At 35.2% G+C, this 22,741-nt stretch overlaps 1 protein-coding gene across 1 annotated transcript in view; it reads left to right on the forward strand.

Moving 5' to 3' along the window:
* Positions 1–22,741, forward strand: part of LOC145291075 (uncharacterized) — a 115,125-nt gene that overhangs the window by 54,273 nt on the left and 38,111 nt on the right. Inside the window, exons 10-13 of the mRNA XM_080136589.1 lie at positions 3,803–3,861; positions 8,345–8,409; positions 13,140–13,238; positions 15,447–15,489. Of these exons, the coding sequence (XP_079992715.1) occupies positions 3,803–3,861; positions 8,345–8,409; positions 13,140–13,238; positions 15,447–15,489 (266 nt within the window). The remainder of the gene's footprint in view (positions 1–3,802; positions 3,862–8,344; positions 8,410–13,139; positions 13,239–15,446; positions 15,490–22,741) is intronic.

The following is a 22,741-nucleotide window of genomic DNA, read 5'->3' on the forward strand; positions in this document are numbered from 1 at the left end:
AACTTTTTTTTACTTCTTTTATCTAAAAATTATTAAATTTCAATGAATAGAATAATAAATCATTTATCATTAATATGTGTTTTTGGTTTTGTGTTGAATGAAACTTTTTTTTTTCATTACAACAATAATGAACCAATTTAAATCTTCCGGCATGCGTTTAAGGGTTACTAAGCCGACCTCAATAAATAAAAATTGTTACGTGCGCATGCATTAGCCTTGACTGGGGGGGGGGGTCTAAGGGAGCGACCATTAAATAATTATGCTGGTCGCCATGGAACTCAACGCCCAAGGAGTACATAAAGTGGCACTTATGCACTTATGTTATCGTGCTATTTTAGTCACCTAATTTACTGACTGTGAGAATAGAAGTTATTTGGAAATTACTGCTAACTTGAACAGCACCAGAAGTAACTGATAAAACCTTTCTAATCAAATTGATTTTGGCAGCCATTTGGTAACAAAATGACATAGTCTTAGCCCTTGCTGCATGAGGAATACCTGCGACCTTGCTGCCAAGTAGAAGAATTATTTATTCTACTTTAAAACATTCAATTTTTCAAAAATCTCATGTTCGACATCTCCAAAATATCCAATATGGGGAAAAATATTGCAGAAATGCAAACTTATTGTTTAAGATGAATGCACAATGGTACCCAAAAAATCACTTGAGGCTCTTGATCGATCCTTGCAAGATTTGCGTGGCAATGTCAGACCATTTGGGAATGCAGTAATATTGCTTGCAGAAGATTTCAGACAAATGTTACCTGTTATTCTTCAATCAACATCAGCAGATGAAATAAATGCTTGCCTCAAATACTCTACTTTTATGTTCCATGTGAAGACATTAAACTTAACTCAAAATATGCATATCCAGTTGCAGACTGTTCGATCCGCACAAAAATTTTTGCATCACTTGTGGGAAATTGGGTACGAAAAAGTGCCAGCTGATCAGAGTTAAGGGCAAAATTCTTTGACTTTTAACTTCTGTAATTTCTGTAATTTTATTTAATCAAAAGAACAGTTAGTTTAAAAGGTTTTTGCAGATATTCAAATTATAAGAATTCCACTTGACTGAGTGAATGAGCTATTCTTGTAGGTCAATACAAAGACGCCAATGAACTTAACGCTATTATTCAATGTAAAATTCCAAGTGAGGTAGTCAAATACAAATCCATCGACACTGTTGTGAAAGCAGATAAAGTGGTTAATTATCCAACAGCTATATTTGCCAGGGATGCCACCGCATGTATTGCAACTGAAATTTGGTGTACTAATTATCATGTTGTGAAATATAAACCAATCCAAGCTTTGTTTTGTCACATGGACAATTTATGTTACGTATTCAAGAGTTACCAAACCAGAAATTCTCTATATCAGCTAAGAAAATGGAACAACAAAAATTGTGTACCCATGCAAAATGGAAAATTAAACCTATAAGAAACATGCTTTTTCTCATTTTGGAACTTTTTCCATTGCACCAACTTGAGCCACAGCAACGCGTGGCAGGTTACAGCTAGTATATATATATATATATATATATATATATATATATATATATATATATATATATATATATATAAAGTGAACTTTGTGTGTGTGCAAAAAGTCTCTAACAAACACGTCTCTGAATATTTGGTCTACAGAATTAAAATTTTATATATAGGATATTTGGACCTGTGAAATACTTCCGATTTGATTGTTAGCCAGCAAAGATTGCTGCTAAATGGTTAAAATTGAAAACAAAATAGTTGACCTTGTCAGGATAAGTCGAATAAAACATAAAACGTTACTTTTGTGAATGCGTAACATTAAACATTCATAGTTCAAAGTTGCTTAATATCCTTTCATATCCATCTGTCAGTATCACAGAAGGTAACGACACCGGAGAGATACATAAAGACTAAGGCTGGAGCGATAAACGTCTTGGTTTCGATTCTAACAGATGGTACCCAAATCATATTTTATGATAACTTTTGAAATTATTACTATATATTGGATAATAATCAATAGAGAATTGGCTCTATAATATAAATAAGAAATCTACATGAATTAAAATATAACATTTATGCATATTTTACAACCAGGCAACAGATGGTAACCTGTTAGTATATCTATAAACTTATAATAATGTGAAGATATTTTTAGTGAGTAAGTGTTCGCTTCAAAAAGTTTGGAAGTGTTAAGAGGCGTTCCAAAAGTAATGCCTCCTATTTTTATTCCGCCCGAATGGATTAGAGGGGATTGCAAATTGCATTGTTATGATGACTGAAAGTTTCATCTCTCTGTTGCAGATATTGACGGTGTGAGACTCTAACTGAATTCCTGAAAAAAAGTATATTGAAAATGGTGGTGACTATGTAGAAAAGATTATGGAGCACAAAAGTTGCTCGCTTTAATGGTACCACTCCCATCTTCGTAGCTATACAACTTTTTAAGTTAAAAAATAGGAGGCTTTACTTTAAGAATGACACTCGTATATTTATATGTTTGTCAGTGTGAGTATGCATATGTGATTAATAGGCAATGTGTTTGTGTGTTGGTTTGACTTTATTTTGTCTGTGTGTGCATATATGAGAACTTGTGTGAGTGAATGAGTATTTGCTTATGTGGCCATTGTCAGTGCGAGTGTATGCAGGTTCAAGATTCATAGTGTTGTAGTTGAATATCAATTTCACCTCCCCTGGCTGAAGAGCGAGGAGGAGACATTCAATCTGTCTTTTTGCTTTTTTGTTCTGTCTTGTTTAAAAAAAAAATTTTATGGTCTTAATTTTATTCTTTCAAACGAGTGGGAATGATTTTCACCGGTCGAAAATGTTGGGTTTGGCCCCTGTATTGAAAATCCTATTTTCTTAATTTTAGAGATGGAGAGAAAGAAAGACTAAGCTCAACTTTATATTCATTCGCATCGGACTTTCCCACCACAGATCTAAAAAAAAAAAATAAAACAAAGAACATTGAAACATGTTGGGAATTTCCCGATTATATATGGTAACAAAATAGTGTGACATCGACAAGAAGACAGGAACCCAACATAAATGAAAAATGTTATTAAAAAAAATTATTTATACAAAGGAGTAGGAAAAAAGAATGTTTCATTGCAAAAACTCGTCTTGTTAACGGTGTGTGTTTTCTGTGACGTTTTGGCTGGGTTGAGGTAAAAAAGGGAGCGTTGAGTTTTCCCCGTACTGCAGTTTTTGTCGAAAATCCTTATACGTGTCTGGTGTTAAAAATGACGGAGAGAGCTGATAAATACATGTTGTCTTTGAGGGCCCGACAAGCGAACGAGGAAGAGAATTTGTGGAAACCACTCTCGTGGGTGTTGGTGAGGATCTAAAAGGGAAGTTTGTGATTGTTTTGTTTTTTTTTTTGTTTTTTTTTTTCATCCAATCACGAGGCACCTATTTAGTAACTCCTTAATAATTCCAATAAACACTAATCTCAATATTCAAATTTTGGGGGAAGTTTTTTTTTTTTTTTGCCAGCTTCAATCTGCCTTTGGGGTTTTTGTTTTCTGTTTTACTTTCATTACACATTTATTGTTTCAAACAACCGAAAATGTTTTTTTATTAGTTGACGCCGAGAAAGAAATAATAAGCTAAACGATCAGAGAAGCAAAGAGAGTAGCTTATGCAAGACAGTGAAATAAATACAAGTTGAGCAGAAAGAAAAAAGAACAATTGTAAATGTTCTTAAAATTAAACGTTAATCAGGAAAAAAAGGATATTTGAAAATATACAAATTATGAAAATTAAATTGACAATTATTTTTATTAAACTTAATTTAAAAAAAAATTCTTTTGTAGGCGGAGGTTTCTTTGTTATGCCGTTTTTGTTTGCAAAAATTGAAAATGAGTCATCACAGGTATTTTTTGTTTTTGATGCCTTTTTCAGGTGAATGGGTTTATTTTTGTCCTTTTTATAAAATATTTTTCTTAGATATATTGAATTGCTCAAATATTTTCTATTTCGATTTTCTTTCTGGTGGAAAATGGTTTCTGTTTTATTTATATTAATACACTTGTCCGTACGTCCAGTGTCAAAAAAAAAATCATCATCACAAGTATTAATTAATGAGAAACGAATTACTTCCTTTATAATTACTTTTTAGTAGTTAAAAATCATTAAAACCATTCCCTTTTCAAAAAATGTTATTACCATTATTACCTACTTATATGTTATGTTGAAATTAGTACAAATTCCAACGCATTTCAGGTGAAAACATTATCTACTTAAATGTCATGTCAAAATAAGTAAAACCATATAGTGCTTTTATTGATTAGGGATTTTTTTAAGCCTACTCATTTCAGGTGAAAACATTATTACCTTCTTACATGTTATCTGTAAATTAGTCAAAATTCAAATGCATTTCAGGTGAAATCATTATTACCTACTCAAGTGTCATGACAAATTATGTAAAATAATAAGGTACTTTTGCTGATTGCAGATCTTTTAAACATATGTATTTCAGGTGAAAACAATATTGCCTACTCACAATTCATGTTGAAATTAGTATAAATTTCCATGCATTTCAGTTGAAAACATTATTACCTATTTATGTGTCATGTTGAAATAAGTAAAATCATATAGTGCATTTGTTGTTTAGGGATCTTTTAAATCTATGCATTTTAGCTGGAAACATTATTACCCACTAAAGTATCATGTCGAAATATATACAATTATAGGGTGCTTTTGTTGAGTAAGGATCTTTTAAACCTACGCATTGTAGGTGAAAATGTACAGGATCCCGGGTGATGCCAGGTATCCCGTTCAGCTAGATGAAGATGAGAGAGGAGGAGATATGGTTAGGGGGGGGCATGCTGACACTTGGTCAAGGAAAGATAGATGTTCATGAGATTCTATCCGTCAGAGAAATAGTATCTGTTTCATGAAAGGAGAATATAAATCTGAAAATAGGATTCTTTGGAACAAGAGATTGTTTTTCTAGTTGGGTTTGGTAAAAATAAATTTTGAATAACTAATTGAGGGAGACAAGTACAATAACTTAGATTCAAAATGTCTGATCTGTTATCTGGAAAAGATTGTCATGAAGTCACCTGGTCTAGTTAAGTGTCAGACCACATGGAAACGAAACTTGGAAAATGCCAGAGTTAGCTGATAAGTTAGTTTGGACAGATAATCTTTGAGAGAAAAGTAATTTGAGTTGAAAGATAAAGAAGAAATTCACAAGAAAAGCGAAAAGAAAAAGTATATAAAATAATGGGATAGAGGAAGAAGGGATAGAGGAAGAAGGCAAAGAGAAAGAAATAATCTTCAAATGACAGAAGGGGAAGAAATCGATTTAATAAAAATCATTGTGTTTTTAGAAATATGTCTTTTGCTGGTTAGTATTGAGAAGTGCACATCGCCGTGGCCTCCCGCCCGGTGGGGCAGGAACCAGAAACTTCCATAAGAGCTAAGTTGAAAAGCTCTTGTTCTTAGTTAGGAAATTAACTAAATGAATTTAAGTTATACAACCTGCATCACGAAGCTGTTAGGAACCCAAAGAACTCACCTTTAAACAAGTTTTACCCTGAATATCTTAAAATGGTTTATAAATAATTATTTTGTTTGGTTTATTAGAAAATGACTCCGAGTTTTTCTTTGTTTTTGATTGCCGACCTAAATGAAGATGCAGTTTATTTCAGGCATTCCCTGATGCCAGACGATGGAAGAGACAGCCCAGATCCAGCACAAAGTCAAAGCGATGGCCGAAGTGGACAATGTTGCGACATGGACTTAGGATCATGCACGTTTTGCGTTCCCTGAGCAGCAGAGCGATATTTTCTAGTGACCAATGAGAGTCTGGTCACCCATAGAGGTCCACCACTAGACAAGTAAGAATGTAGCCCTACTGGGTTGCACCTATGGTCCTGTGAGCTGGGAGCGATGAGCACGGCCAGGGATACATCACAAGTATGTTCCCATGAACCAGGATCCGATGAATGCGGCCAGGAGTGTATAGGGTTATAAAAACATTATTAGCTACTTACATGTCATGCTGAAATTAGTAAAAAAGCAATTATTACAAAGCAGTTTTTTGTAAATACAGAAAACCAGGCCTATTCCTTACATATACGTTTAATCTAAGATGCCATGAAATAATAAACAACTTGAGGCCATAAAACATTGCACAAAATCGACCTGACTTAATATCAAGTGTGTATCACACACATCTAGCTGAACTTTTGAAAAACATTAAAGACAGACATGTACTGGGAATTCTATTTGCAAATCTTTATGTTATTGAATTTCAAAAAAGAGGGATACTATACTGCCATATGATCATAATGCTACGAGATCCGGATAAAAGCACTTTAAAAATAAAGCCATATTAAGAGGAAACTATAAGATTTTCTATTTTAGTTTCTTTTTAAAATGTTTAAGAAAGTGTGCAAGTGAATGGACATGTGTTCCTTCATAATTTATATTAAAAAATTATTCAGAAAAAAAAACACAACAAAACAATGTATTGTGTACTGAATTTTTATTGAAACAAATCTAAATTTTTTAAATAAATTCTTTTTAGCTTTAAAAGATTAATAATGAATTTGCTAAAAAATTATTTCAAATTCATTGTTATTTGTTTTATTTTTTGTTTATTCATTTTATTTATAATATGTTTAAAAAAATTTCAACTGCTGTGCAATGTCCACAGATTCTGCTAGTTAATTAATATTATGAAAAATCTTAAAATACTTCAATATAAGGAAATGATCTTCTTTTCAGTTTTGCGACATTGATGAAAAAAGCACTTTTTCAAGTGTTTTGTGTAGATTATGGACAGATATGAAGTACACCATTTCAGAATAGCATCTGTCCTTATTCTTTTAAAGAATAACGTCTGCATATCTGTTTGAAGGAAGCAGATTCCGAGAACTTCTACTTGTTTCCTTTCATTTCTCTGATTGCAAATTATAAATGGTAAAATCATGCTGCTAGATCTGCAGCAGATGTGCTTACAGTTATATCTCATAGGATAAGAGAATCTCTCGATGGAGGCTACCTTTCTAGTGCAATTGCTCTTGACATATCAAAGGCCTTTGATAGAGTATGGTATAAAGGTTTACTTCACAAGATCTGCAGCTACGGTATAGCTGGAAATGTCTTCTCAATTATTAAATCATTTCTCTCTGATAGGTTCATAAAAGTAATGGTTGATGGGCAGAAATCAGAAGCTCACAGTATTAATGCTGGAGTTCCTCAGGGGTCGATCCTGGGCCCAACTCTCTTCCTGATTTACATTAATGATCTTCCAAATCATATCCTTACATCATTTATAGACATTTATGCTGATGACACTACTATCTATGGTAGCACATCTAAGACCATAAACGACCAAGTTCTCTCCAATTCTCTCTCCTCTGATCTTGAGCAAGTGGTACAATGGGGAAAGAGGTGGCTTGTTACTTTTAATGCATCTAAAACTAAACTTTTATCTTTATATCATCAACGCTCTGATCCCCATCTGGCATGAATTGAAATGAATGGCTCTCGTCTTGGGAAGGCCTCATGTTTTGACAAGCTTATGGGCTTGACCTTTACTCCTGATCTTAAATGGAACACATACATTAAATCCGTTGCCAAGGCGGCTGGAAAGATGGTGGGATCCTTCTATCGATCCAGTAGATATCTCACTGCTGATGAAATTCTCTATCTATATAAGAGTCAGGTACGTCCAAGGATGGAGTATTGTTGCTACATCTGGGCAGGAGCTGGTAGAAAGGACTTGTCCTGCCTTGATAGAGTTCAAAATAGACTTCGTAGCCTCGTAGGGAATGTCCTTTTCTCTTCCCTGTAACCTCTTTCTCACAGAAGAGATGTTGCGAGTTTGTCTCTGCTTTATCATTATTTTCATGGCAAGTGCTCGACTGAGCTCCAATCTATGGTCCCCCCTCGCCAAACTTTCACAAGAAACACCCGTCTAGCAGAAAACACAATCAACAATTTCCCCCACTCTTTATCTGTGCCTAAACCTGAACGTAGTTTCCCTAAACAAAGCTTCTTTCTTAGAACTGCACGCCTATGGGATTGTCTTCCATTTTCCTGCTTTCCAGCTGACTACAATATGGTTGTCTTCAAGTCCAACGTAAACAAGTTCTTGATGAGCCATTCCATATAAGTTAACAAATTTACCGAATTTCCATTACTAACAATTGTCTACTGTACACTCTTTAACCCTTATCCTCGAGTGGCTTATTGGCCTTGATAAGTAGTAATGCCAATGTAAAAATAAATTTCAAATTCAGCGTACATGAAAGTCATCAAGTCAATTCCAACTAAAATTTGTGACGTCATTATTTTCATATTGTACTGATTTTTTTTTATTCTTTTGCATTTATTTTCAGATTAAAAAATATCGACTAGCAGTTGTTATGGGGCTTATCACTTGTTCTATTCTGAATATTATATGGTAAGTAATCAAATAAAACATATATTTTCAACAGACCCTAATCCTTACCCTACTAGCATATATATATATATATATATATATATATATATATATATATATATATATATATATATATATACACTAGTGCCCTATATATATATATATATATATATATATATATATATATATATATATATATATATATATATATATATATATATATATACACTTGTGCCCGATATTATTCATACCCCTCGGATCTTTGAGATTTCTATAAGAATATTGCTCAAACCAGAAGATAGACAATATTAAAGGGATTTCAAACAATAAATCAAGCATAAGCATTTAATTTAAACTCAACAAATAAATAAATTATGCAAATTTGAAACATTATACAAAGAAAAACAATAATGGCACTAGTTCAAAATTATTCATACCTCTCTTACTAATAGTCAATAGCATGCCCTTTATTCTTAATAACTGCCTGTAACCGTTTTGGATATTTATCAACAAGGTTTTTACAAGCATCAACACTGATTTTTGACCATTCTTCAATGCAGTAGTTCTCCAAATCCCTCAAATTTCTAGGTTTCCGCTTTTTAACCTCAGTTTTCAATATGTGCCAGAGGTTTTCGATAGGGTTCAGGTCGGGACTCTTGCTAGGCCATTCCAAAACATTAATTTGATTATCCTCAAACCATTTCTTGACTATTTTGGCAGTATGTTTTGGATCATTATCCTGTTGAAGGACCCAGTTTGGTCCTAAATGGAGCTTCTCCGCATCCTGTCTAAAGTTTTTCTGGAGTATCTCCAAATATTGCTCCTTCTTCATGGTTCCATCTATCTTGACCAAACTACCTGGACCACTAGCCGAAAAGGAGCCCCAAAACATTAGGCTACCACCACCATGTTTCACCGTGGGTATGGTGTTCTTTGGGTTGTAAGCTTCTCCTTTCTTCCTCCAAACGTAAGAAGCATCCATATGGCCAAACAATTCAATTTTTGTTTCGTCAGTCCACAAAATACTTGAGAAAACGGACTCTGGAGAATTCACATGGGTCCTAGCAAACTTTAGACGTGCTGCAAGGTGTTTTCCGGTGTGCAATGGAGTCCTTCTTGGTCTTCTTCCTTTCAGACCATTTTCATGCAGAGTCCTTTCCAATGTTTGCCTTGATATTTTTATGCCAGAAGACTCCAGATTTTCTAAATTGTCCTTAGTAATGGTGGTTGGATTTGCATTAACACTTCTTACAATATTCCTGGTGGCTCTAGCAGACAGTTTCCTTTTCCTTCCTCTACCAATCAAGTTGTTTGTTGTGTGGTGGCTCTGGAATTTTTTGATGATGCTCTGTACTGTTGCTGTAGGGACCTCAAATTTCATGGAAATTGACTTGTAACCTAAACCATCCTTATGTGAATTCACAATTTTAGTCCTAAGATCATTACTAAGCTCTTTTTTCTTCCCCATTCTAATAATTTTTATTCTTTTATTGGTTTTCAGTTGATATCATTTTAATTTCTGAAAAATGCAAAAAACGAAATGAAATTAATCAAAGGTTGTATAAAAGCATTCAAAATAAGAATCAAACAGGAAACAAACAGTCAGAAACTCGATTAATACTGAAAAAATAAGGGGGTATGATTATTTTTGAACATTGCAGATTTTATAAATAGCTGTATATTTCTTTTATTACAAGTATCCCGAGATTTTAAAATGACGAAAATGATCAGAAGGAGTTTATTAAGAATATGTATCAATATGGACGTAAACAATAAATTCTTACAAAGTTACACCTAATAAACTCAATTTTCAAGGGGGGGTATGAATAATATCGGGCACAAGTGTATATACCTGCTAGTATATGTGCCATATATATATATATATATATATATATATATATATATATATATATATATACACTAGTGCCCTATATATATATATATATATATATATATATATATATATATGTATTAGTAGAGTAAGCATATATATATATATATATATATATATATATATATATGTGTGTACTAGTAGAGTAAGCATATATATATATATATATATATATATATATATATATATGTATATAATTTGAGGTTGCTATTTTTCAAAAGTAGGGTAACCAGTGAAATATAACGAGGTTAATACAAGAGTGCTCAATACGGAAGTAGAGCAATTTACATTTTAAATTTGTCTTTACATAAGCAGTAGTTTGTTGCTACACAGTCATGAGCATGTTTCGGTCTACTAGTATTTATTAACTAGAGACCTCTTTAGGCACAGCCCTTATTTTCGAAAGCAGAATTCTACCAAAACATGCTCATGACTGTGTAGCAACAAACTACTGCTTATGTAAAGACAAATTTAAAATATATATATATATATATATATATATATATATATATATTCCAGATTTTTTCCTTGACTTTCCTTTTCCAACAGACGAATTTCTCCCATGTTTCCGATACTCTTGGTAATTAATTCACTTTATTTGAGGTATTTTTTTAATTATTTGCATTGCAGTTATCATGACTGTAACATCACTTATTAAGAATAAAAAGCTATTTAAAGAAAGTTGATGGGAAAAAAACCTTAAATGAAATTAATTTATTTTTGCTAAACGTTTTCCTTCATTTTAATTTTTATTTATTGCGGACTATTATCCTTATCTTTTCTTAGTTGTTTCACGACGTTTCGGCCAACTATTCCTCTGGCCTTCGTCAGGTGGTAACTGTGACGGATAGAAACTCTGAATCTCTTGACTGCATTCACTTCAATTACTGCCTTCCGTAGTTGTTGTTGTCTCACCAGGATATTTAGAGTTCCTATCTGTCGCAGTTACCACCTGATGAAGGCCAGAGGAATAGTTGGCCGAAACGTCGTGAAACAACTAAGAAAAAGATGAGGATATTAGTCTGCAATAAATAAAAATTAATAAATAATACTCATCTCGATAATGAATTCCAATTAAAATAATATGTTTTTCTTCATGTTAGAAAAAGACATAACAATTTTGTTAATTTAATAAGCAGTTTGAAATGAATTCCAATTTAAGAGAAATTAAAAATAAATGTCAACATTAATATGACAATAAACGAGTCTGCTGACCTCTTCCACAAATTCTACAAACCTCAACATGAAAAGTTTAAATAACACAAGAATAAACCCAGAACCCAAACTTCTAATATATATCTCCACTACCAGGTTTCATTCTCCAAAATCAGGAGTCTACGTTCCAACCTGCCCGAGGTTAAGAGCTAATCATGAGAGACCATATGCTGATGCACAATTTCCAAGTTTTCTTGATCATTTTCTGACAACTTGTTCTGAACTCTGCTCATCCTCTGTCTGTCTCCTCTAGGATCTTTCGATCACTCGGTTTTCTCAATTAAGATAAAAACAAAGTGTAACAAGACCCCAGATGTCATTCTCCATCAAACAGTGTATTGATAAGCGATCGTTGACTGTTTCCAAACGTTCATATCTGAAAGTCCATGTTTAAAAAAAATGCGTCCTCTATATAATGCGACTAAACTGATTGGTTAACTGTTTATATAAACAGCTGCATACCTGTAAAGAAATTCCAAAAGAAATCAAACAGCCAGCCATGGTACATACCAGTATGTGCTGCCGCAATTGCACACAGAAATCAATATTTCAATTGCATTCAATAAAATAGATGTCCTGGAATTAAAGTCGCCTTTAGGACTGCCAGCAACGATTGCAAAAGGATTATTAAAAACAAGAGACTCATATGCTCATTCCGGCAAGTAACTGATCAGAGGCCTGATTTCCATGAGTTTTGGCGAAAAACAAATAGGGTCCTGAACAGATGTGTATCTTTTATTCTAGCCATCATCAATGAACCTAAGATGATTGCTGAAATCAGCAGGTATGGCCTAAGGTTAGCACTGTCATAAGTGATAAGGTGTGGGCTGAGAGGAAATTGGGTGTATGAAAGCTTCTTGTCTACCCAGAAACAAGATTGAATAATTGGCATGACTAGGCGAGCACTCTATCAACTGAGCAAACACGCCACACACACAAGAAAGGTTATTAACTTACACAGATCAAGTGAACCGCGGCGAAAATCCGACAGTGGAATGAACCTACCTTATACTGAACAAAGGACGTAGTCATCCAACCAGCTATAACCCAAGCCGACGTCTCACAAGTAATAATTTTAATAAGTTTTCTTGTGTGTGTGGCGTATTTGCACAGTTGGTAGAGTGCTCGCCTAGCATGCAAGAGGCTCAAGTTTCAAATCCTGAGTTCGGATGCGTCTAACTGATGAGCCCAAAATGAGGGCGAAACTCGAGTCTTAGAAATAAAAGGAAAATAACTCTTTGCTTTGATGACCTGTCTGTTTCAAAGAAATTTGAAGAATAGAGATATGTCTTCTTGGCCTTTCTAGAAAGAGACAACCTTTGATAAACACGTGTTACAGAGTTCTTTTCAAATAAGACGTTTTTGACTAAAAAGTATTTCTTTTCTTCACTTGTAAATATAGAGTAACTGTTAATCATTAATTTATATTAGAGTTTTATTCAATTCTTTATATTCGCCCTAAGTCTAAAAAATACCACCACCACAAATTATATACAAAACATTGAACATCAATAAAATAGAACTTTTATTATATGTTAAAATATGTTTATAATGAAAGTATAAAATATAGATTGTGTTTAACTGTTCTATACTTGTTAACAATAAATACAAGTTATTTTTTTTATGTTTTTTTGTATTTTTTTAGGTGTTGGGTTGTGTTTGATATTGTACCTCAGCACTGTTCACCAATAATTGAAAGGAACCAGTCTTCACATGAACCAATCGTTTGCAATTCATTGGAAAGGTAAAACAAATCCACACCAAACGGATATTTTATAGCAGCCATCATGCGGTCCATGAGGTAAAAGATTAAGGGTTGCGTCGTGTGTTGTTCATCGAGAATTAAATCCAGAAAGAATTCCGTTTACAAGAGAGAATCTTGTTATTTTTGTGCAATGACACGATTTCAAATTTTGCAAATGAACATTGTTTTAGATGGGTGAATTCTTATTAAAATACCTCATCATAATACAGCTTCTTATTCTAGTAGCTTCTTTCCAAGGATCACAAAGTTGTGGAATTCTCTTCCTACGCAATGTTTTCCTTATACCTACTGCCTTTTTCTTTTCAAGACTAAGGTCGATAGACATTGTTTGCAATAATCAGCTTCTGTTCTTATTAGCTTTTTATATCAAGTGGCTTCATGCCTTTTCAGCGACCCCCCTCCCCCCAAAAAACCCCATTCATTCTAGAGATAAGTAAAAATCAAGATAACCTGTTACTTATGTAGGATCAGACAGAACGAATTGGTCATATATCTGCAACTAAAGTGAGGTGCATGAATTTTTATGAGAATGATAAATCCAATGTTCAGCTGGCCGTGCTGTACAAAACTTTTGCAATGGACTCTTGCGCAGCATACAAACGTTTTATTATGCAGAAAATATTGGCAAGCGAGATTTAGATATCTTCTTTGAAGAAATTGACCGTTCTGTTTGAAGGGTTACCTAAATGTATTTCTGGACGGATTCCGAGTTTAAGTAAAGAAATTCCTCTGGGCATCCATAAACATAGAGCCATCGCCAATTGAACAGTTACTTGAGTGCTCCCTATTCATCATCAGAGATGAAGCATATTGGAAGCATATTATAATGGTCACCCACAGTGGCCTTAGAAATCTACATTGCAAAAGATTACATGGACACAAGATGGGGACGCATACGGCGCTTCTAGTGTGGTAAGATCAAAAATATGGATTGAAGTTGCCCAGAAACGAGTCAGAGGACAAAACGCTAGCACCACTGTTTTCTTTGACCAAGATGTAAATAAGGCAGAACTAATGATCTGAATGTATGGTGACCAAACGCCTTGCTCAACACTTCAACACTGATTCAGGTTGCCTCCATACTTAGTGAGCACAAATTTATGAAAGTATTTTACAACATAATACATCAAACGGACATATATTCTTCTTTCGATGAGGGGTTGATCCTTCAGAGTTAATATCATCAGCAAAATGAAGGGAAAAAAACGAACTTCAAGATAAAGTTCAATCAATGACATCTGAATGGATGAAGAACAAAATACCATCTAAACAATGGAATCTTATCACAAAGTACTCTGAATAAATTTTTGGTGTACTTTAAAGCAACCATCAATAACATAGGATATATAATTTTCTCTTCATGAGGGTTAATATTGTAGAAGATGGAATATTATCGGGCTTAATATATCAAGAGCAAAATGAAGGGAAAAAAATCTAATTTGAAAAAGTTGTCTTATACCAAAAGTTTGAGAAAAAAAATTTCTTTAAAAAAAGTTGTCTTATACCGAAAGTTTGAGAAAAAATTTTATTAAAAAAAATGTTGTCTTATACCGAAAGTTTGAGAAAGAATTTATTAAAAAAATTTTGTCTTATACCGAAAGTTTGAGAAAAAAATCATTAAAAAAATTCTGTCTTATACCGAAAGTTTGAGAGAAAAATTTATTAAAAAAAATGTTGTCTTATACCGAAAGTTTGAGAAAAAATTTATTTAAAAAAATGTTGTCTCATACCGAAAGTTTGAGAAAAGATTTTATTCAAAAAAAGTTGTCTTATACCGAAAGTTTGAGAAAAGATTTATTAATTTAATAAAACATTATATCACATTTAGTTTCCTAAATTTTTCAAATCAATCTTACAAAATAATGTTTTCAAAGATTTGATGAAATTTCTTCTAATCAAAATTTGTGCCAAACACGCAAACACGTCCATTTCAGACTTTACAAAAACCGTCAATATCATTGGAAGTATAATTTTCTTTCTCTACAAGGGGTCGATTCCTTGGGGTTAATACCACAAGCAAAATGAAGAGAAGAAAATTAAAGCATCTTTGAAAAAATTGTCTTCCACTTTTAGTGTAAGAAATTTTTTCAAAGAAGACGTTTCAAAAAATTATTTTATTTATTTAATAAAAAATTATATAACTTTAAAATTTTCAAGAATAATTTCTGTTTTTGTTTCTGATTTTAGCTCAAAAGAAAATGGAGAAATTTCAACTGTGCCATTATTAAGAGTGAGTTTTTATTTCATTTTTTGCTTTAATGTCTTTTGTGTTAGAGATTGTGTTCCGTTCCTGTAATTGTTCTTGATAAATATGTCAATAGTTTCTTTTTACCTCTTCCTTCCTCTCTCTCTACTTCTCTCTTTCCTTCTAGCTCTCTCTTTCTCTCTCTCTCCCTCTATCTATTTATCTATTTCTACTATGACTGCTTGTAAATGAATACGTTTCTCTCTAAGTAAATATATAAGATATTAAGCGTTTTTATTCCCACTCCCGAATAGTTCGACATAAAAAATCTATCTAAAACATTTATTAACTAATGACACATATAGAATGCACTTTTATGAAAACACCATCGAATAATACATATGATTTCTTAAACCAAAAAGCATTTTTTAGAAAACTAAACATATACGGGCGTAGTATTAAACGTGGCATCTTTACAATCAATCAGAATCACCGAATGAATTCAAATTTGTATAACATATCAGACGTTCTTTTTTTCGAAGTAATTGCCCAGCAATATGAAACTGGTTCACATAGCAGTTAAATAAAGCTAATATAAGCTGGCTTTTTGTAAGACAATAAAATATCCTCCATCTCTCTCTCTATCTCCCTATTCCCTTCTCTCCCCTCTCTTTATCTATCTATTTCTACAATGACTGCTTGTAGATGAATAAGATTCTCTCTAAGTAAATATATAAGATATTAACATTTTTCATCCCCTTATAATAGCTCAACATAAAGTATGTCTCAAAAACATTTAATAACTAATTACACATATAGAATACACTTTTATAAAAAAAAAAACACCATTAAACAATATATATGATTTCTTACAAAACCAAAAAGTATATTCTAGAAAACTGAAGGTAATATTAAACGTGACATCTTTACAATCAATCATGATCACCGAAATTAACTCAAGTTTGTAGCATGTTCCAAATGTAACTTAACAGAAAGATACGGTAATAAAAAATAAAACGTATATATATATATATATATATATATATATATATATATATATATATATATATATATATATATATATATATATATATATGTACATTTGTATGTATGAAACAACAAAGAACTACTCAAAATTTCGTTAAAAATGAATGATTTTTGTTTCGTTACAAATTTGATTTGGAGATTTCGATCTTGTTTCTTCTTTCGACTGTTGTATATTATTGAGAATACTGTGTTAATAAAATAATGGAGCAGAAAATCTTTTCGACTTTCATTAAGGGTTTAACCACGCAATAAAAAAAAAGCATGGAGTCGGTTTCACAAACAATAAGAGATGAATCCCTTCTAAACAATATAAGACCTTTAGAACATAAAAAGCATGGTGGATATAAGGCGTGGATAGACGATTTAGAAAGGTATTTTAGTCAGGGCGGCGAACGAAGAAAAGTGTCAAGCTGCTCTTCTCACCACAATGGGCCACGTCCGACAATTCATAAATAGACTAATGATAAATAATGAATATGAATCATTATAGAGGTCCTTAGAAGATCACTATAGGATTGTCGCAAATCCCAATAAGCTTATAGTCGAGTTAGACAACGTGAGGTAAGTTAAATTAGAAGGAATGCATGACTATATGCAAAGAATAGTACGGTTAGCAGAGGGTGCATATAGGAGGGGCGTGCAATAAGTAATGCCCCTGACCCACTTCCAGTTGTCTGATCTAGCTGAGATTTTGCATGTGCAATTATTTATATCTCTACGGGTTATGTGGCAAATTACAGCTCTGAACTAATTATGGTTTCTGTTTTACAGGTGTTTGAGCTGAGTCAGGTGTGAAATGGAGCCTGTTGAATGTCGAGCAGTGATCCGGTTTTTGTATTTGAAAGGACGTACACCACAGAAGACTTTTGATGAAATGAAAGAAACTTATGGTGATAATGCCCCATCATATGACCTTGTAAAACGCTAGCATCGTGGCCGGAAGTCTGTGGAAACAGCTCTCAGACCTGGTCGCCTTCCTTCTGCCATTGATGAGGCATCTGTCCGTCAAGTTGAGGCTGCCATTTTGGAAGATCGGCGCATTACTATTCGCCAAATAGCCCAAGATGTCAAGATTAGTACAGGGTCTGTGGAAACTATCATTCATGACCATTTGCATATGCATAAGGTGTCTGCCAGATTGATTCCCAGGTTGCTCACACTATTCCAGAAGTGAGAACGCGTTAAGTGCTCGAGGATGAATTTTGAAATGTGCCAAGAAGATGAGTGAAAGTTTTTCAAAAGATTGATTACACAGGATGAAACCTGGGTCCATCACTATGATCCAGAGACCAAAGCCCAGTCAATGCAGTGGAAGCACTTGAACTCATCACCTCCAAAGAAGGCAAGGGTGCAGCCCTCCGCTGGCAAGGTCATGCTCACAGTCTTCTGGGACCAAGACGGAGTAGTGATGACAAATTTCCTAGCAAAGAGTACCACAATTACAGGAGCCTATTATGCTTCACTTTTGAGGAAATTAAGGGAAGCTATCAAAATCAAGAGGAGGGGCAAAATCAGCAAAGGTACCCTCCTCCTGCAGGACAACGCTCCAGTCCACAACTCACATGTCACCAGATCAGAAGCACGGGCATTTGGTTATGAAATTCTCCCCTATCCTCCCTACTCTCCTGACCTTGCACCCTCTAACTTTCACCTCTTCCCAGCCATGAAGTTGTTTTTGAAAGGAAAAGCCTTGATTTCTGAAGTCACATCATGGTTGGAGGACCAACCTGGGGTGTTCTACAAAAAAGGTCTCCAAAGCTGCATCAAACGATGGGAGAAATGCATAACTCTGGATGGTTCCTATGTAGAAAAATACTAATAACTGTGCCAAGTTTCGTTGCTCTACTGCTATGGGAAGTGGGTCAGAGACATTACTTATTGTACGCCCCTCATAGTAGAATAGATCAAGGGAATGAGAGAGTTAGCGAGCAGTTACTAGGATTTTCCATAGAATGCCTCAGAGATGGGGAGGTAGAAATGTCTGTAATGAGAGATGAACCACAGGATATTCAGGCGACTTATCAGAAAGACCTATCAGAAGTAAATTAGAAGATCCAGCTTGATGCAAGCTATGAATAAGAAGACATCTTAATGGAGGATTATCACACTAGACGGCAGATTAAATTTGAAGCTGTAGATCCAGCTAGTTTCTCAAGTTACAAGAATAGAAAAAGAGGGAATTGAATAGAAAATAGAAAGCAGGGACCGGTATACAAAAACTAGAGAGAAGGACATGTAATGGTAATTAGATGTTACTATTGTGCTAAAGAGGTCCCTATACACAAACTGTAAACTTTGTGTCCAGGGAAACGGAAAGGCCTTGTTAGTACGACGTCCGATAAAAGGAACAAGAGGTTACTAACGCACATAATCGGTAATATGGGCGCAACAAATTCCGTTTCAATTAGGATAGAAGGAAAAACTTATAGATAAAAACTTATGGATACAGACGCAGAAGTTTCTCTGATAAATAGTAGTGTTTTCAACGCCCTTAGACAAGCACTTGGACTATGAGATAAAAGTACATCTAAGGACAGCTAATGGATCTCCATTAATTGTGGAAGGTCCGTCCTGATTTATGTTATCATGACTTCTTTGTTGTGAAAAATCTCAATAGAAGTATAATACTGTGCTGTGATTGGCTTAGGCAAAATGGGGTGCATTTCGATTTAGGAGCAATAAGAATTGGAAATGAATACATAACGTTTGAGGAAGATGCTCATATTTCAGCAGTAGTTAGACTAGCAAAGTATGACAAGTCATGGAAACAAGCGTCCAAGCGTGGCATATGCGACACTCAAACTCGAAACCCGACTGATAGGAAACGAAAAGGTGACATATGCAAATTAAGACACGGTTGATTTTGGGAATATAAAAAGCCAGTATTTCTTTCATTGGCGAGAAGACTTTTTGCTCAGTCGGAGTCATTTTGTATCTACGATTAATTCACGTGTTAGTGGAAACAGAACGACGGATTTTTTTTTTTTGGCATGAAACGGTATTCGGCAGTTTAAAACTTTAATTTCAACATTTCAAGCTATTTTGACCGTTATCATGGCAAAAATATGACTAAGCAGCAACATGGTGAAGCCATTTACTGTAGCATGGCTGAAGAAGTTAGGTTGGTAGCAAAACTCCAAAAGATGATGTGGTAAGCTTGCTGCAATTGTATCTGGATGGGGGATGCATTGCCCCTCTACTTAGAAATAAGCAAGATTGACCAACTGGATGTCGAGCAGATAGTGACTCGATTAAAGGAGGCATTCACGGATGGTGCGTTCACAGCCTACAGGAAGTTAACCATGGTGAAATGGGTTGGTGAGCAGGTTTATGCAAACAATATCAGACGGTTGGTTGGACTGGCTGGTTTTGAAGGAGTCAGACTAGAACAACTTGCCAAAGTGTTGTTTGTCACAGGGTTCCCTGATACTATTTCCATCACACTTCAGCAGGCACCAAAAATTGAAACCCCAACCATGGAAGACCAAATAGCAAGAGCGTGAGAGTTGACGTCGACCAGGGACCAAAGCCTTCATGTGGTTGCAGTTGTGAGTCCATCAAATGGTAAATCAGCTGTTCCCATCTGGAGTAACCCTGGCATAGAAGTAAATTGCTTCAAATGCAATTGCAAGGGTCACATAGCAAGTAATTGCCGAAGATGTGGAACTCATTGCTACTGATGTAGCAAGGTTGGACACTGGGCCCAGGACTATTCAGAAAACAAACAAGGGGACGAGGCATAAGTTCCAGCCTACTCCCCCACCTAGATGTAAATGTGGTGCTCTCGGAGATTGATGCCTACGTTGATGGAATGTGGTGTCTGGCATTAATTGATACAGGATGCTCATATACGATAATAGATGCGAATCGATGTCAATACTGGAAGACAGTAAAAGTGGATGTCCTGGCTATTTAAGGCTCATTCCACGCATGCTGCAAAGAGGAGTAGTCACTACTTCAACAAATGATAGTGACTATGTTAGGATCGATGCTCTTGTGGTGCATGGTAAATCACTCGGATTTGATCTTTTGTAAGGGATTGATGCGATAAAAGCATTGGGAGGCATCACTGTTGGATCTATGGGTGCAGTCTGGATTGGAGTCAGGAAAGTTTTCTCATGTGCGCTTATTTCCATCAGTGAACTGGACTTTACTGTTACATTTGACCATTAGAAACGAGCATGGATAGCAGCCCAGCTGAAAGACTGTGTAATATTGAGTGGCTGCAGAGCTTTGACCAGATCATGATCAAGAACTCCAGGTATGGACAGACAAGGATTGGCTTGTTCTATACCCGGAAGACAGACTCAGACCTCCCAAGAGATTAATTCCATTGATGGCCATGATGCAGCGGAATAAAACAAAGGTGCAACTAGTGATGGACTATCGCGAACTCAACAATTGCAGATGTTTGTGCTACCAAGATGTGTGAGTGGCGCCAAAAAGGACCAAACGAATCACTGCTTGAGCTCCAAAAAGCATATCTCCAAGTATGGGTCCACGATACACTGTGGCCATATCAGACAGCAGAGCTTGATGGAAATAGATACTGTCTGACACATTTAGGGTTTGGCTTGAACGTGGCTCTCCTCATTATGAAGGCTATTGTTAGCAGGGTGCTATCACAGGAGGAAGTTGCAGACCACACGACGTTGGCTGACATCGATGATATCTTTGTTGATGAAGACGTTGTGCTTGCGACCATTCACAGAAACAGTGGACATCCAGGAGTGCGATGCACTCTTTATTTGGCCTGAAGAGTTTGGCCTGAAGAGTTTGGCCTGCAACAACAAAAGCAGCAGTCAGATTGGCAATACGGACATGTGTCAAATGCCAACCTATAGATCCAGCGCCAGTTCACTGGGAGAAAGGAAAGCTGAAGGTGAACAGTGATTGGCAACGGTTGGGAGTGGATATTATACATTACGGTGCTTACAATTTCCTAACTATCACAAATTGCGGGCCATCATGGTTTTTAGTATGGAGGCAATTAGCATGGCAGGACTCTGCAACTATAATTCACCAACTGGAAGTGGTCGTTTTTGAACGTTGTCCACCTCGTGAAGTACTGATAGATAATGACACAGCCTTCCACAGCAAAGAATTACGAACATTTGCAGATGATTAGGCGTGAACTTGAGATTTCGCTGTGCATATGCCCCATCTTGGAATGGTATAGCAGACTGATGCCAACACACTGTGAAATAGATCGTGGCTAGAATGCACTGCTCCATTCCAGAAACGGTCTACTGGTATAACCTGACTTCAAAAGATGACAAATCGTCTTTAACCTCACCAGCCAATTCTATATACCAGTATGAGGTATGGGTGAAAGAAATCAATGTTATGCCACCAGTAGCAGCCCTCAAGCATAGTCCATACAAAATTGGAGACTATCTGTGAGTGAAGGCACCTGAAAGTCGCTGTACCACGAGATCTGGCTAGAGTCGTGCAACCAAGATAATTAGTCCACAGTCCATCTTGGTGAATGGGATACCCCAACACATAGAGGATCTGTGCCCGATACCGTGTACTCTCATCAGAAAAAGATTCTGACAGCACAACATCTTTAGAGAGCAGGCCAGAAAGTCTAATACCTGATGACGAAACAGACTCAGAAGATGGTCATGAGGCAGGAATATAACATGTGTGCGCTCTTGATGAAATCTACAGTTCTGAAGAGGCCCGACAAAACGCATTCTGTTTTTTTATGGGACAATGATTATTGTATTATTCTGCTGCTTGTTCTATTTGTTGTGCCATTGTGACCTGTAATTATGGTAGTAAAGAGACGAGAGGGGAATTTTTTTTTTTTAATGGTGGGGAGGATTGTTGGATAGGTGATGGGCAACACATGAAAATATCGGGTGTAGGTTTTCACATGCAATGCCAGAAATCGTCTGATGACGTCAACCTTAATTCTGATCGAGAGTTGGGGGTCATAGAAAATAATCTAGAAACGGAAACAATGGGACGTCCTACATTCTAACCTGGATTGGAATTGCGTAAAACGCAAAACATAAAAAAAAAACAATCAAATTCTGATTTATGAAATGTAAATAAAAGAAGTCTGATAAGAAAGACAAACTAAGAGAGTCGACAACCATCGATCAGTGAAGACATTTCTGCACCGCCTCGCACTGCATTATACACACACAATACTGACCATTTTGTCACTTCACTGCTGTCTGTCGATTTGTAAATAAAGATAAGTTGTTTATATTATTAGTTTGTGTGCTGTCAAATAGCA

The sequence above is a fragment of the Euprymna scolopes genome, chromosome 12 (assembly GCF_053919585.1).
Source record: "Euprymna scolopes isolate OS-2025 chromosome 12, ASM5391958v1, whole genome shotgun sequence".
Classification (NCBI taxonomy): domain Eukaryota; kingdom Metazoa; phylum Mollusca; class Cephalopoda; order Sepiida; family Sepiolidae; genus Euprymna; species Euprymna scolopes.